Source organism: Tursiops truncatus, chromosome 5 (genome assembly GCF_011762595.2).
Source record: "Tursiops truncatus isolate mTurTru1 chromosome 5, mTurTru1.mat.Y, whole genome shotgun sequence".
Lineage (NCBI taxonomy): Eukaryota > Metazoa > Chordata > Mammalia > Artiodactyla > Delphinidae > Tursiops > Tursiops truncatus.
Genome location: NC_047038.1, coordinates 99,761,061 through 99,778,965, shown reverse-complemented (window position 1 = coordinate 99,778,965; position 17,905 = coordinate 99,761,061). Strand labels below are relative to the sequence as shown.

The 17,905-nt window shown below is 36.5% G+C and overlaps 1 protein-coding gene across 8 annotated transcripts in view; it reads left to right on the top strand.

The window, feature by feature from the left end:
* The window catches only part of WDFY3 (WD repeat and FYVE domain containing 3), a 264,702-nt gene that overhangs the window by 214,404 nt on the left and 32,393 nt on the right, over positions 1–17,905 (top strand). For all 8 annotated transcript variants that reach the window (XM_073805420.1, XM_073805422.1, XM_073805421.1 and 5 more), the window contains 7 exons: positions 1,085–1,248; positions 3,789–3,937; positions 5,649–5,769; positions 6,284–6,369; positions 7,889–7,969; positions 15,634–15,688; positions 15,947–16,066. In XM_073805420.1, coding sequence (XP_073661521.1) covers positions 1,085–1,248; positions 3,789–3,937; positions 5,649–5,769; positions 6,284–6,369; positions 7,889–7,969; positions 15,634–15,688; positions 15,947–16,066 — 776 coding nt within the window. The remainder of the gene's footprint in view (positions 1–1,084; positions 1,249–3,788; positions 3,938–5,648; positions 5,770–6,283; positions 6,370–7,888; positions 7,970–15,633; positions 15,689–15,946; positions 16,067–17,905) is intronic.

The following is a 17,905-nucleotide window of genomic DNA, read 5'->3' as shown; positions in this document are numbered from 1 at the left end:
CTAGACATAGAGTTGGAGGTTTTGATTCGTCAAACTAAAAATAAAGCAGCTGGAAGCTTTTCGCCTTGTGGATATTCTCAGCAAGACTTGATCTTTCTTGTTTATTTATTATACTCTTTCACATGTGAAAATGAGGTTCTTCCCAAGGCAGAGCAGAACCTCTGATAACTTGTGTTCAAAGGCTAGGATTCTAACAGGCTGATTTACGTTTATCCAAAATTCTTAGTGTAACTATCGTTGGTAGATACAACATTACTTTTTTTGGTACAGAACTAAAGAATATGAAATTAAATGTGAGATTTAGAGTTTATTTTGAGTGCTTCCCATACTCTGGGTTATCAGTGGTTACTTTCATCAGCTGATTTTAATTTCATCTGTGATTATCAATAAAATTATCAAAATGTAGGCAGTAAAATGATAACTTACATGGCACATTAAATTGTCTGGCCCTATATTTTTAAAAGAATTGTTTTCTTATTCTTTATGACCTGATGATTTAATCAAATTCATTCATGTATGAATGACCATACTGCCACTTGTAATATGAGTCTTGAAGTAGTCCTCATGGGCCCTCCAAGTAGGTGGAATCTCTTATAATCATGTTTATAACTTGCTGTCCTAATTTTTGTTTCTGATAATGACTGATCATTTATTGAGGATATCCCCTCAATGACACCTGCCCATTAGCACCACCACTTTTACCATTAATTATGATAAGACCTCTGTTTATCATCATCATCTGACACTTACTGAGAATTTACTATTTATTATGCATGATACTAAACACTTTACATGAATTACCTCATTTAGTCCTCCAACAATCCTCCTGGTATCCATGATAGATAGTATTCTTGTCCCGTTTTTATAGATGAGAAACTGAGGTTCAGAGGGGACAAATAATACTCCAGGGTCATGCAGCTGTTTAACTCCAGAGCCTGTGCTGTTGACCACTGAACTGTGCTGCCTCCCCATACCTTTCAGAACTATCTCAAATTGGAAATGTAGAGGAGGGACTACATGAGACTAAACGGCTCTCAAATGACCCCAGGAAGACCACATGACCCTCTTGGCTCTTACCCTGCAGGACTGGTCAAGCCGCCTCTAAAACGGTCTCGATCTGCACCTGATGGAGGAGATGAGGAGACCCAGGAGCAGCTACAAGACCAGATTGCTGAGGGTAGCTCTATAGAAGAGGAGGAGAAGACGGACAACGCCACCCTGCTGCGCCTATTAGAAGAGGGAGAAAAGGTACCTTACTTCTGAAAAGGAGGGATTGTATTAAGTGGTTTGTTTCCATTTTACAAGACTAGTTGAAGGGTATTTATCTGGCAGCCAAAGGTAAGTATTTTAGCCTCTGCAGTGAAATCAGTATTAGGTGCCCTTTTGGGTTCAACACTCTGCGTCTTTCATCTGTAGGGTTTTCTGACCTCTCTGAACACGCTGAACAGCAAGAAGTTGCATCAGATATAGTATTAACAGTTGACACCTAGTTCACTGTCTTCCTCTAAACCCTTCATTAGGCTGCAACTCTTGCCATAATTCTCGTTTCAAACCCATGTACACAACCCATTCGGTAATTTGGCCCTGTATTTTTTCCTATACCTCTGTAATTCCAGTAACCACACAAGCAACTTCAACTAGCCCATCATCCCCAGCCTTGTACTTAACCCCTGCTTTGCTTCATTCACAAAAGACTGCTTTGCCTTCCTGTTTCTCTCAGCCTCTTATACCCTGCGACCCCTCCAGGCTCACTTTACTGACTCTGCCATGTAGCCTGAGCCCCCTGCATTTTGTCCCTTGCATTTTGTCCTTGCAGTTCGGTACATCCATGATATTTCTTTACTCTGCGCTTTACTCATTGTGTTCTCTGCCTAAATGCCCCTCTTTCCATCACTTGCATAACCTCTGTCCTAGTAACTCCCATTTGATGCAACATCATTTATCTGGATGTCTTTAATGCTCACACAGAGGAAGCTTTCCTTCACTGTCTTGCCAGCTCAGGCTTAGTTAGACACCCTCCTCTATGCTTTTATAGCACCTTATATATATCACTCATTTTATCATGTTATTATTATTTGTTCCTGTGTCTGTCTCTTCACCTAGATAGTGAGCTCTTTTGAGGCAGGCACTGTTTCTTATTTCTGTCCCAGTGCTTTACACAGTTTCACTCACCTGATAGAAACTCAGTAAACCTTGAATGAAGGAGTGATTGGTTGAATAAATAAAGGGATAAATGAGTAAAGGAATGAATGAATTGAATGTATAGTGAGTATCACCTTTTTAAAGGTTGTTTTGCCTATTATATTAGATCTTGGTATAACACTTGAAATCTTATCCACTAAGAAATAGTAACTAGAAATTAGGGTTTAATTTTTTAAATTCTGTTCAAATATATGGCCTGATTAATCTTAAATGAAAACATAAAAAGAAAAAAGTATGTAACTATAAAAGTCCATTAGATCTGAAGGAAGTACAAGAGAGGCTTCTAGGGTCTTGGGAATGTTCTGTTTCTTGATCTGGATGCTGGTTGCATCATATTTTAAGCATTTGAAAATTCATCAAGCTATGCACTTATGAAATAAACATTTTTTTCTGTGTGTATTATTACAATAGAGTTATTTGAAAAGTATGTCAGTTTTTCTCCTGTAACATTCTAAGTTTTTATTATTGAAGTAGTTCAGATGTGGTGATGAAAATTAACTTATATTTGCATATTTTAGAAAATCTATTTTCTGATGCTGTCATTTTTTTAACTTTTTAAACTCATGAGTACAGGTTTTGCTCTAATTGCTTTAAGTTTGAATAGTGAAGGAGGTGTATTTAGACTGACATTTATTTGACATTTGTTTGACTCTGATTTAATTGCTGATTTTTTTTCCTTGATTCGTGTTGAACTGAGTGCAAGAAAGAATTTTTACTAAGGACTAGATCCTGCCTGTTGGAAAGAAAACACTGCTAACGTTGAGAGATTTAGCAAGTCCTTCCTTCTATGAGGAAAATGCAACTTCTGCCAAGTTTGGCTTTTTACAATGGCACAACAGGCTGCCAGGCAGGCAGACTCCAGTGGAGAGCAAATAGAGACAAATTCCACAACTCCAGTTCCAGGGGTTGTTATGGAAAAAGAGGAAAGTAAGCTATGTGGAAGAGAAGACAGCCAACAATTCCTAACATGATTATGTACATTGTCTCACTAACTCTCATGACAAACCAATGAAGTATATTTGAAACTTATATGAAGACACAGAAGCCCAGAAACATTAAGAAATTTGACCAAATCTATAGTTAAACAACAGAACTGGGAATTCACTCAGGATTGTCAGGCTCTGCATACCTTTTTCACTCTGTATCATCCTGCCTGGCCCAGGGCACAATCCTAATCTCCTCGCATGTATGCCTCAATTCTCTTTCCTGCAAAGTTTGTGTCTGTCTCCTTCCTTTTCTAACTTGTTCATTGACTGTAGAGCCTAGTACACATGTGCCTAGCATGGAGTTAGTACTCAGTGAATATTAGGATAAGTGGATTGGGTGGATGGATATGAGTAATGGTTGTTTCCTTTTACTAAAGTCAGCTGCAACTCAGACTGCAATCTTAGCTATTCTTTTTAATATGCTTAAACTCTGGTTAATATGCTTAGCTCAGGGGATGCCATCACAGAGTGACATCTTCATAAAATCTTGTTTGCCCATTAAATCCATGTTTAAAGACATTTTGCTTCATTTATATCAAAAACAGAAATTACCTGATTTTTAAAAACTATATTAATGAATGTTTATGGTTTTCTTTTTAGATCCAACACATGTACCGCTGTGCTCGAGTCCAGGGCCTAGATACCAGTGAAGGGCTACTTCTTTTTGGTAAAGAGCATTTTTATGTGATTGACGGATTTACAATGACAGCAACCAGGGAAATAAGAGATATTGAAACCTTACCTCCAAAGTAAGTGAATGAAGAGATACAAAGTACAGCTATCTTTAGAAAGCAATACATCTACATGGGTTTGTTTGCTTTTTTTCTTTTTTTTTTTGGCTGCATTGGGTCTTCATTGCTGCGCCGCAGGCTTTCTCTAGTTGCGGCGAGCGGGGGCTACTCTTCGTTGTGGTGCGCAGGCTTCTCACTGCAGTGGCTTCTCTTGTTGCGGAGCATGGGCTCTAGGTGCGCAGGCTTCAGTAGTTGTGGCACGCAGGCTCAGTAGTTGTGGCTCACAGGCTCTAGAGCGCAGGCTCAGTAGTTGTAGCACACGGGCTTAGTTGCTCTGCAGCATGTGGGATCTTCCCAGACCAGGGCTCAAAACTGCGTCCCCTGTTTGGCACACGGATTCTTAACCACTGTGCCACGAGGAAAGTCCTACATAGTTTTTTTTAATGCAAAAATTGTGTTTCAAGTAATGTTATCTCTCAGTTTTTGTGCATCCATCATTAAATATTCACCAGAGTAATAGTTATTTCAAGGCTATAAGAGACAAATTTACCTTATTTATCAAAACGAAAACTAAATAAAATTTATTGCTATGCATTAATAGCACTAGATATAATACAAGTTCCTTGTATTATAATCTATATATTTATAAAGTTATTATGAATTTGTAAATTGTTCTTTTTTTCAAATTTCAGTGCGAACACAGTTGTAGAGAACATACAGGCAGTTATATAATACTCTAACAAATGTAAAAGTATCCATGTCCTCTGAGTACCCTAGAAGCAGTGTGACTGAAGCACAGGCAGGAATTAACTGAGTTTATCCATCTTCCTTTTCTTCTGCCAGCCCTATGATGGACGTGATAGTGGGTAATGGAAAACCCAGAGACAGGCAAAGCCCAAAGGAAGATGAAAAAGCTTAAAGCTTAGAAAATCAACATGCTCTTCTCTTCTTTTAACATTTTGAACACCTAACATGCACTGTGAATGTGGACATGGTCATCTTCATTGCTAGGAGATATTTCAAATAATTACTTTCAGTAGCAGTCAGGGCCACATTATGACTTTTACGGTCCTCTTCCTACATATAAAGATACCTAAAATGATGTTTTTCTGACTGTGTTGGTTTAAAGATGAATATATTCATATTATATATTTAAACATTTTCTTCTACCTAAAAATTCAGTTTTTTGGGCTTCCCTGGTGGCGCAGTGGTTGAGAGTCCGCCTGCCGATTCAGGGGACGTGGGTTCGTGCCCTGGTCCGGGAGGATCCCATGTGCCACGGAGCAGCTGTGCCCGTGAGCCATGGCCGCTGAGCCTGCGCGTCCGGAGCCTGTTGCTCCGCAGCGGGAGAGGCCACAGCAGTGAGAGGCCCGCATACCACAACAACAACAAAAAAAAGTTGTTTTTTCTCTTGATTTTAAAAGAAATTAAAACATTTTCTTGGCCCGCCTAAAAGAATATAGGCCTTGGCACTTGCCAGCTGTGCCTGAAAAATAAGCCCTGACAGCATGAATAGTATTTTTTTAAAGTTATATTCATCAAAGGGGGTTTCTGGTATACTGAATAGCTACCAAATTATTCTCTTAAAGGTATGTCTTTTTTGAACTAAATATTCAGATATATCGATTCCTGCTTCTCTTCACATGTTGAAAATAACACACTCTTTATTGAACAGTGAGTTTACCTCTTGCTGTGTTTTTATTATCTCCTTTCTCTGGGCTGCCTATAGTATGCATGAGCCAATTATCCCTAGAGGAGCCAGGCAAGGCCCCAGTCAACTCAAGAGAACATGCAGCATTTTTGCCTATGAAGATATCAAGGAAGTTCATAAAAGGAGGTATCTCCTACAGGTGGGTTGATTTAGTAGTAATAAATGTTTTGTCAGGTTCCTTTACTTAGAGGATGTATACATGATAGGATCCACATTATTCCTTAGAGTATTAGATTTGGTTGTATGATAGACAAGCTCATGTCACATGGGTGCATAACTTTACAATACATCCCCCTTCTTAATAAAAAAAAAAAACCTAAAACTTTGAGTGATATGTTGTTATCCATCTTTCCCTATAGCTATCCAAATTTATATTATAATTTTCTTTGTATATAAAAATTGCATTCTCACTATAAATTTACAAAATTTTATAATTATTTTACCATTATTCTGTTAACGTTTTTAGAAACAAATTGAGCAGAATAAACTGGCACTGTTTATTGTGTAATTTAATTTGCTGGGAATTCATGACTCTAAAAATGTTCTTCAGTCAACAAGTTAATTCTTCAGCATTATAGAAATTCATAGTGGAAAAGTTAATATATAACCCTATTTGTGTTTTTTCTTAATGTTTTTCTCTCTGATCATTTCAGCCTATTGCTGTGGAAGTTTTCTCTGGAGATGGACGGAATTACCTCCTTGCTTTTCAAAAAGGAATTAGAAACAAAGTCTATCAAAGGTATTGTTTATTAGAAATACTTCATAATGCTGTCATGGGAAGAAATGGGAGGTAAAGCATTGCCAGTTCAGCTAGTTTTTTAAAAATCTGTTAAATCCATGAATTAACTTCTTTGAAGAAAATGTTTGTTTCATTTTTGCCAGCCTCTTGAAATGTGATTCTTCTGATGCTATTCTATTTTGAAATCACATTTTTCTTTCTGGTAACTTGTAGTAGATATCATCAAAAGCCACCTTAGTGATAAAGTCCCATGTCTCTCAGTGTAAAAGGATGATGAAACTGGAGCTTAAAAAAATAATACTTCAGATTCAAAATAGGCTTCTTTCATATTTACCAAAATGAAGACAGTGTCATACCTTGCTATTGAATGCAGAGCCTGAGTTTCCTTAGAATTTGTATTCATATGAAACTTTGCTGACTTTGGAAGAGAAGTTGGATACCTTCATCCTGGAAAAAGTAGCGTAGCCAAGTAAAGCAGATGATGTAATCTAACCATATTTCATTTTTGGTAAACTGTGTTTAAATTTTATCTTATAAAAGAAAAATAGTATATTTCCATGTGCTTCAAAATACTTCTGTTGGCATGTGAATAGTAAGGCTTTTATGAACTTATCATAGTATAATAGGAGAGCCCTCTTATTCTTTGAAGAGTGGTGTAGATCCTGGCAATCCCTCTATTAGAGAAGTTTTGTATTTCAAGTGAGGAATAACTAATACCAAGCAACATTGCTTATCATTGCAGTACAGTAATACTACCTGTGAGCACGAGGGAAATGAGGGAGTTTCTTCAAATAAAGTGCCTGTGGATGTTAATTGGGAAGAGCTAAGTAAATGACTGAAATTTTAGTTACCTATCTTATGAATTTCTAAAGGTGATATTGCTTTCGGTGTTAATAAATTATCTGCTCTTCCCAACTAGAACCTGTGGCAAGGAGATGAGATTGTCTTTATATGAGAAATGTCTGTGTATATGCCAAGTTCAAGGTCCACATTCATTCCAAGAATTTTCCCACAATTCTTTTTTGCTCTTAAAAAATGTATGTTGACATTATGAGCAACTCTGAAAATAATTATAGTAGTGTCACATAAAGGTTCTTATCATGTATATATTTTCATTTGTTAGAGATGTCTCTGTCCTATCATTTGTTTAGCTGTTAGCACTACTGACTGTCATGTGAATATTTAGCTTTTAATCACTCTTTAGGACATCATTAAGTTGAGTTAATTCCTGTGATTCAGTGTGTCAGGGCTTTTCTTCAAGTAATGTGGCAGCATATGTAAAAATCCAAAATGACAGATTTTGCTATGGATCTTTATATTTGGCTTTGGAAGCCGTCATCCTACCCTTTTTTGTTAAAGAATGTTCTAATTATTGTATATTCCCTTTGCCTGCCATTTACTGAGTAGTGGTGGGGTAAATGCAGCAATTAAGATCTAAATGAATCATGCTTTTGTAAGTTCCCATTAGATCCTGACTGAAACATCATTTGCAATTTTATACTGTTTTTAAATTTTCCAGGTTTTTGGCTGTAGTGCCATCTCTAACTGACAGTTCAGAGTCTGTGTCTGGGCAACGACCAAACACAAGCGTGGAGCAGGGGTAGGTTGCTTGCTTCTTGCACATTATAGTTTAATACTGCAGTTGGATCATTTCTATCTGGACAGTACTATTTAATATTTTTAATGAGTGTTCTGCCACCCCACCCCAACCCCCAGGGGTTTGCAAAAAATTTTAACTACTGAAAACTAGAAAAAAAAAAAAGAAAATGTATGCATGATGGCTCATGTCAGGTCAGTGTCAAATTGATCACATTTTGATCAATTCCCTTTAATCTTTTAAGCATGCATATATTCCTATGTGCACAATTGAGTCCATACTAAAAACACAGATTTTTATTCTGCGTCTTTTATTCAGTCTTATATGTAAATATTGCCTCCTGGTTTTAAAAAAATTCTTTAGAAACTTTGCCTTTATTTACTAGCCCTTCATCATATGTATAAAGCATTCTCTTGTTCTTGGAAATTTCATCTTTATCAGGTTTCCCTGTTATAATAATGGAAATGTGATACCTCATTATTTTTTTAGGATAAAATTCCCGTAGTAAAATAGTATGAATTTTAAGACTCTTAATATGCAAAACCAACTAGATTTCTATAAAAATTATACACATCTATATTCCACCGATAGTGGATAAGTTAGCTTATCTCAATAGATACCAGCTTTTTATATTTACTTTTTCACTTTTACCGATGTTTAAAGATGCTTTGTTTTTAAATGTGCATTTCTTTTCATATTAGAAATCTTGAGCTCTGTATATATTTGTTAGCCATTTAAAATTATCATTTATGAGTTATCTGTAACTTTTGCCCATTTTTTTCCACTGAGTTCTTTATTGGTGGTGGTGGCAGTTTGGGTTTTTTTGTAGTTTTTTTTTTTTTCCAGATATAATTGACATTACATTAGTTTTAGGTGAACAATATAATAATTCAATTTTGTATATATTGTGAAATGACCACCTCAGTAAGTCTAGTTAACATTTCCTCTGAATCCTTATTATCAATGTGCATGAGATTTTTTGGTAATAGCATATTATCCCTTTGCTTGTCATATTTGTTACAAATTGCCAAATTTTCTCTTAATTTTTTTTTCTTACATTTAAAAATAAACTTCTGTTTTTGTGTGTTCAAACCTATCAGTGGTTCCTTTGTGCTCTTTTCAGCTGCTTTTAATCTTAGGAAGTCTTTTGGATGATAAAGCCATTTCAAGAATCTGTATACCTAGCTTCATTTTCGGGTACTCAGGAACTGGTAGCCCTTTATAATCCATTAGAAAAGAAGCAGTAGACAGCAGAAGCAAGAAGAACTACAATCCTGCAGCCTGTGGAAAGAAAGCCACATTCACAGAAAGATAGACAAAATGAAAAGGCAAAGGACTATGTGCCACATGAAGGAACAAGACAAAACCCCAGAAAAACAACTAAATGAAGTGGACCTAGGCAACCTTCCAGAAAAAGAATTCAGAATAATGATAGTGAAGATGATCCAGGACCTCGGAAAAAGAATGGCAGCAAAGATCGAGAAGACGCAAGAAATGTTTAACAAAGACCTAGAAGAATTGAAGAACAAACACCTAAAAGAATTAAAGAACAGACAAACAGAGATGAACAATACAATAACTGAAATGAAAAATATACTAGAAGGAATCAATAGCAGAATAACTGAGGCAGAAGAATGGGTAAGTGACCTGGAAGACAGAATGGTGGAATTCACTGCCGGGGAACAGAATAAAGGGAGAAGAATGAAAAGAAATAAAGACAGCCTAAGAGACCTCTGGGACAACATTAAATGCATCAACATTTGCATTATAGGTGTCCCAGAAGAAGAGAGAGAGAAAGGAACCAAGAAAATATTTGAAGAGGTTATAGTCAAAAACTTCCTGAACTTGGGCAAGAAAATAGCAAATCTAGGAAGCACAGAGAGTCCCAGGCAGGATAAACCCAAGGAGAACACCAAGACACATAGTAATCAAATTGACAAAAATTAAAGACAAAAATTATTAAAAGCAACAAGGGAAAAATGACAAGTAACATACAAGGGAACTCCCATAAGGTTAACAGCTGATTTCTCAGCAGAAACTCTACAAGCCACAAGGGAGTGGCACAATATATTTAAAGTGATGAAAGGGAAGAACCTACAACCAAGATTACTCTACCCAGCAAGGAACTCATTCTGATTCAATGGAGAAATCAAAAGCTTTACAGACAAGCAAAGCTAAGAGAATTCAGCACCACCAAACCAGCTCTACAACAAATGCTAAAGGGACTTCTCTAAGTGGGAAAAACAAGAGAAGAAAAGGACCTACAAACAAACCCAAAACAATTAAGAAAATGATAATAGGAACATACATATTGATAATAACCTTAAATGTGAATGGATTAAATGCTCCAACCAAAAGACACAGGCTCGCTGAATGGATACAAAAGCAAGACCCATATATATGCTGTCTACAAGAGACCCACTTCAGACCTAGGGACACATACAGACTGAAAGTGAGGGAATGGAAAAAGATATTCCATGCAAATGGAAATCAAAAGAAAGCTGGAGTAGCAATACTCATATCAGATAAAATACACTTTAAAATAATGTTACAAGAGACAAGGAAGGATACTACATAATGATCAAGGGATAAATCCATGAAGAAGATGTAACAATTATAAATATATATGCACCCAGCATAGGAGTACCTCAATACATAAGGCAAATGCTAAAAGCTATAAAAGAGGAAATTGACAGTAACACAATAATAGTGGGGGACTTTAACACCTCAACTACACCAATGGACAGATCATCCAGACAGAAGATTAATAAGGAAACACAAGCTTTAAAAGACACAAGAGACCAGATGGATTTAATTGATATTTATAGGACATTCCATCCAAAAACAGCAGATTACACTTTCTTCTCAAGTGCACATGGAACATTCTCCAGGATAGATCAAATCTTGGGTCACAAATCAAGCCTTGGTAAATTTAAGAAAATTGAAATCATATCAAGCATTTTTTCCGACCACAATGCTATGAGATTAGAAATAAATTACAGGGAAAAAACATAACACAGACACATGGAGGCTAAACAATACATTACTAAATAACCAAGAGATCACTGAAGAAATCAAAGAGGAAATCAAAAAATACCTGGAGTCCACTGACAACAAAAACACGATGATCCAAAACCTATGGGATGCAGCAAAAGCAGTTCTAAGACAGAAGTTTATAGCAATACAGTCCTACCTCAAGAAACAAGAAATATCTCAAATAAACAATCTAACCTTACACCTGAAGCAACTAGAGAAAGAAGAACAAATTAAACCCAAAGTTAGGAGAAGGAAAGAAATCATAAAGATCAGAGCAGAAATAAATGAAATAGAAACAAAGAAAACCGTAGCAAAGATCAATAAAACTAAAAGCTGGTCCTTTGAGAAGATAAACAAAATTGATAAACCTTTAGCCAGACTCATCAGGAAAAAGAGGGAGAGGACTCAAATCAATAAACTTAGAAATGAAAAAGGAAAAGTTACAATGGACACCGCAGAAATACAAAGAATCATAAGAGACTACTGCAAGCAGCTCTATGCCAATAAAATGGACAACCTGGAAGAAATGGACAAATTCTTAGAAAGGTATAACCTTCCGAGACTGAACCAGGAAGAAATAGAAAATATGAACAGACCAATCACAAGTAATGAAATTGAAACTGTGATTTAAAATCTTCCAACAAACAAAAGTCCAGGACCAGATGGCTTCACAGGTGAATTCTGTCAAATATTTAGAGAAGAGCTAACACCCATCCTTCTTAAACTCTTCAAAAAAATTGCAGAGGAAGGAACACTCCCAAACTCATTCTACAAGGCCACCATCACCCTGATACCAAAACCAGACAGAGATACTACAAAAAAAAAAAAATTATAGACCAATATCCCTGATGAATATAGATGCAAAAATCCTTAACAGAATTCTAGCAAACAGAATCCATCAGCACATTAAAAGGATCATACACCATGATCAAGTGGGATTTATCCCAGGGATGCGAGAATTCTTGAATATATGCAAATCAATCAATTTGATACACTGTATTAACAAATTGAAGAATAAAAACCATATAATCATCTCAATAGACATAGAAAAAGCTTTTGACAAAATTCAACACTCATTTATGATAAAACCTCTCCAGAAAGTGGGCATAGAGGGAACCTACCTCAACGTAACAAAGGCCATATACGACAAACCCACAGCAAACATCATTCTCAATGGTGAAAAACTGAAAGCATTTCCTCTAAGATCAGGAACAAGACAAGGATGTCCACTCTCACCACTGTTATTCAACATTGTTTTGGAAGTCCTAGCCATGGCAATAAGAGAAGAAAAAGAAATTAGAGGAATACGAATTGGAAAAGAAGAAGTAAAACTGTCACTGTTTGCAGATGACATGATACTATACATAGAGAATCCTAAAGATGCCACCAGAAAATTGCTAGAGCTAATCAATGAATTTGGTAAAAGTTGCAGGATACAAAATTAATACACAGAAATCTCTTGCATTCCTATACACTTAACAACAAAAGATCAGAAGGGGAAATTAAGGAAACAATCCCATTCACCACTGCAACAAAAAGAATAAAATACCTAGGAATAAACCTACCTAAGGAGGTAAAAGACCTGTACTCAGAAAACTGTAAGACACTGATGAAAGAAATCAAAGATGACACCAACAGATGTAGAGATATACCATGTTCTTGGATTGGAAGAATCAACATTGTGAAAATAACTATACTACCCAAAGCAATCTGCAAATTCAATGCAATCCCTATCAAGCTACCAATGGCATTTTTCACAGAACTAGAACAAAAAAATTCACAATTTGTATGGAAACACAAAGGCCCCGAATAGCCAAAGCAATCTTGAGAAAGCAAAATGGAGCTGGAGGAATCAGGCTCCCTGACCTCAGAGGATACTACAAAGCCACAGTAATCAAGACAGTACGGTACTGGCACAAAAACAGAAATATAGATCAATGGAACAGGATAGAAAGCCCAGAGATAAAACCATGCACATACAGTCACCTTATCTTTGATAAAAGAGGCAAGAATATATAATGGAGAAAAGACAGCCTCTTCAATAAGTGGTGCTGGGGAAACTGGACTACATGTAAAAGAATGAAATTAGAACAGTCCCTATCACCATACACAAAAATAAACTCAAAGTGGATTAAAGACCTAAATGTAAGACCAGACACTATTAAACTCATAGAGGAAAGCATAGGAATAACAACACTCTTTGACATAAATCACAGCAAGATCTTTTTTGACCCACCTCCTAGAGTAATGGAAATAAAAATAAACAAATGGGACCTAGTGAAACTTAAAAGCTTTTGTACAGTAACGGAAACTGTAAACAAGATGAAAAGACAACGCTTAGAATGGGAGAAAATATTTGCAAACAAATCAGCAGACAAAAGATTAATCTCCAAAATATATAAGCCGCTCATGCAGCTCAATATTAAAAAAACAAACAACCTAATCAAAAAATTGGGCAGAAGACCTAAATAGACATTTCTCCAAAGAAGACATACAGATGGCTAACAGACAAATGAAAAGCTGCTCAACATCACTAATTATTAAAGAAATGCAAATGAAAACTACAGTGAGGTATCACCTCACACCAGTTAGAATGGGCATCATCAGAAAATCTACAAACAAGAAAAACTGCAGAGGGTGTGGAGAAAAGGGAACCCTCTTGCACTGTTGGTGGGAATGTAAATTGATACAGCCACTATGGAGGTTCCTGAAAATAGAACTACCATATGACCCAGCAGTCCCACTACTGGGCATATACCTAGAGGAAACCTTAATTCAAAAAGACACATGCACCCAGTGTTCATTGCCACACTGTTTTCAATAGCCAAGACATGGAAGCAAACTAAAGTGAAAAACAAATATTGTATATTAACGCATATATGTAGAATCTAGAAAAATGGTACAGATGAACCAGTTTGCAAAGCAGAAATAGAGACACAGATGTAGAGAACAAATGTATGGACACCAAGAGGGCAGAGCCGGGGTGGGTGGGATGAATTGGGAGATTGGGATGGACATATATACTCTAATATGTATAAAATAGATAACTAATAAGAACCTGCTGTATAAAAAAATAAATAAAATTCAAAAGAAAAAGAAGCAGTGCTTTGGGGCTACAAATTAATTATTACAACATGCAAGAAAATAACTTAAAACTTCTGGGGATTCTGTAATTTGTAAATAAAATTTTATTTCAATCTATATGTGTCTAAATATATTAATTTGTGTATTTCTCTTTAACTTACTGCTTTTATTTTTCTTTAGCTGAGATTTACAAATGCTGCTTATATGCTTTTGTTAACCTTAGAAACCTGTTCTATTCCTAATCGTTTGTGTTGCTGTTAAGATAAATATAGGAAGTGAAAGGCTCCCTTAAAGCATACTAAGCCTTTTTTCTAGTTGTAAGCAAATTGCTAGTACTTTTGCTTGCCTAGATAATCTTCAGCTTGCTATTTCATTGTTCTTACTACTGTCTGTGCTGAGTTGGCAGTTCTTGAAGAACTATTGAAAACTCAAAGACAAGAAGCAGAAATTCATTCCCAACTTTAATCTTCTTTTCAATTGTTCCCTTTCCTACAATGTTGAGGAATGATCATAGCTCTTTTTCCAGGGAGAGTACCCTATGCATTCAATTTGCCTGAAGGGAAGAATTTATCTGGAAGTGAAAAGTGGTATCTGTACCTTTGACCTAGATATGTTTATGAACTAAGGTTTACAAATCTCTTAATTTCCTTTCAGACAATAAAATATATAGTTAAGTGCTTTCCTACTTGTTCAGTGGTCAACTCACAATCTTCAGATTAATAATTATCAATATTATAACCTTAAGGTTTTATAGCATTCTAGAAAATCTGCTATAGAAAATGTTCTATAATTTTCTGAACAGCAGTGACTTTCCTGTCATAAAATATTTATATTTTCATTCACTTTTTCAACACCTCTTTTAGGAAATGTACTGTGCACCTACTATGTACAAAATATTGTATACTCTTATCAGTTATTCCAATTTAATGTCTTTAGATCAGTTTATATAGAAATTATTGTAAAGGTTAGAAAGTTGAACTAGATCAATGTTTTTCAAACTCATTTTCTGTAACCCACGGTAAAAAATACTACATTGTGGGCTTCCCTGGTGGTGCAGTGGTTGAGAATCCGCCTGCCAATGCAGGGGACATGGGTTCGTGCCCCAGTCCGGGAGGATCCCACGTGCCACGGAGCGGCTGGGCCCGTGGGCCATGGCCACTGGGCCTGCGCGTCTGGAGCCTGTGCTCTGCGATGGGAGGGGCCACAACAGTGAGAGGCCCGCGTAACACAAAAAAAAAAAAAAAAAAACTACATTGCATCCCAACTCACACAAACTTAGTTACAAATAGTACAATAAAATTCACAGAAGAGATTTTTCCTTCCTGCATGTAGTGCCTTCCAATGTTTTCTATTTTCTTCAATTTGATTCTGTTATTTCATAATTCAAAATGCTGTTCACAACCCCCTAAACTGATTTCATGACCCACTAATAGGTTGTCCTCCATAGTTTGAAAAATTCGTGGACCATTGACTTAAAATTTTCAGCTTTGTAATTACACATATTTTTAAAGTTATGTTGCCTACAATTTATTATTTATCATTTTTAGATCTGGGTTGCTTAGCACTCTGGTTGGAGAGAAGTCTGTGACTCAGAGGTGGGAGGTAAGTTCAATGAAAATGTAAGCTTCCTTCGTAATTTGTAGCTAGAAAGTATAAGTCATACAGTTAAAAGTACTTTAATAATTTATAAAATATATACCATAGAAAAAAAGTTTTGTTTTTGTTTTTAAGGGAAAAAAATGCTTTATTCTGAAATCTGCAAGAAATTATCCTTTACCTCATTTTGCATATAAATTTTTAAAATTGAATGTAGCAGAAATATTTGATTGCTTTAAAATGAATCTATTTATCTTTCCCAAGAGAGGTGAAATCAGCAACTTTCAGTATTTGATGCACTTGAACACTTTGGCTGGCAGATCATATAATGACCTCATGCAGTATCCTGTCTTCCCCTGGATCCTTGCAGATTACGACTCAGAGGTAAATTTCAAATCATTTTGTGAAAGTGGAACACATTCTCGAAAGTAATTAAAAGATAATGCAGTGGCTGAAATGATTTATATGCTTTATAGTTTAAGTTCTCAAAGGGGACTTACTCCCAAGAAGATGAGAAGAACTTTAGCTTAGACTTGTACAAAGTTTGGATACTTGATGAACTTCTTGGATTCATGATATCTATTGAATTTCCTAAAGTGCTAATAAATTTGTATCCACTGGAGGATGTCACTGTCCTCTACACTGCAGCCAGCAGGAACAAATCTAATTGAGTCATTCCTCAGTTTTAAATTATTGCATAAATCATCATCACAATTTGGAGAGAATTTTAGAACCTCGGTATAGCACCCTTCACAAAGTAGCTGATACATAGATCTCCCTCCTGTGCTTCGAGAACCGCTGTCCTGGGCTACCCCGTTCTCTCTCAGCAGCTCTGCCTGTGCTGCTCTCCCTGCCTGCACTTCTCCCCATGCCCATGCCCATCTTCTCTCCCGCTGACAGGTTCCTCTGGCTAGCTGTATTTCATCCTGCAGGACACACTCCAGTATACCTCCGGGGAGCCTTCTGTCCTCTTCCTTCTTCCTCTGTTCCCACACTGCCTTGTAGCTGTATCATGCTGCTTTCTTTTACAGCATGTTGTAGTCATGATTTTTGTCTGACCGTACTCAACTATGAGGTCCTTAAAAACAAAGACTAGCTTATGTAGCTCTTAAGTTCCAACCTCTAGAGAAGGGGTCCCCAGCCCCCAGGATCTGATGCCTGATGATCTGAGGTGGAGCTGATGTAATAATAATAGAAGTAAAGTACACAATAAATGTAATGCGCTTGAATCATCCCAAAACCATCCTCCCCCCCACCGGGCCTTGGAAAAATTGTCTTCCATGAAAACGGTCCCTGGTGCCAAAAAGGTTGGGGACCGCTGCTCTAGAGCAATGCCCGGTTCTTAGTAAATACTTTTAATCTTTGTTGAAATAACCAAAAAAAGTATGAATGAGGTATTTTACATGTAGATTTTCAGAGGACAAATACTAACCTGACTTATATTGGTAATGTGGATCAGTTTCTCCTGTTCAAGACTTTTAAAATATAAGTTGGCAAAATTGGTGGGCCATGATGCCCTATAGAAATGACACAAATTACGTATCCCATGGGTATGTACTTCAAATTTCTACTTTTAAAACCCTCAGGAGGTAAATTTTGGTTTCCTTTTAAATACATGAATTAGGTCAGCTAGAAATGAGCTTTTAAAATAATCTCTGGTAGACTGAAAGAAACCATCTCATTTGGAGTCACTTGATCTGGTATGATGTTGTCTTTTGGAGGTGAACAAATTACTGAGTGCTCTAGTTTATTTCACTTCCCTTTCACCTCTAGGAAGAAAATGCTCAGAAGTGAAGTTGGAGTGAAATGGGGGAGAGGGGAAGAGAATAAAAAGGAGATTTGATCCTCCAGTTATGTGGGTGACAGAGGATAAAGATGAATTGGAGCTTTTGAGTCCAAAGTCTCCTGCTGTGCCCTTGCCAAGACTGGGAACAGTTTTCCCTCTTATTCCTCATCTCCAAACCTGGATCCTGAGTGCCTTCCTCTGTGAACACTTAATTTCCAAAACAGTTGTCTTCAAGCCAAACCAATTAACAAACTGCCATGTGCCTGTCCATAAAATATGGATAACCAGTAGGTGCATGGCATTGTCTTGGAGTCCAGTTCTGCTGGTGTGACCCCATAGATACTAGCACATTTACAGATCATCATTGCTATAGCCACTGTGTCTACATTGGTGAGAATAGAGGATGTATAGTAATTTGGAATTGGGTTTCGTTTTGT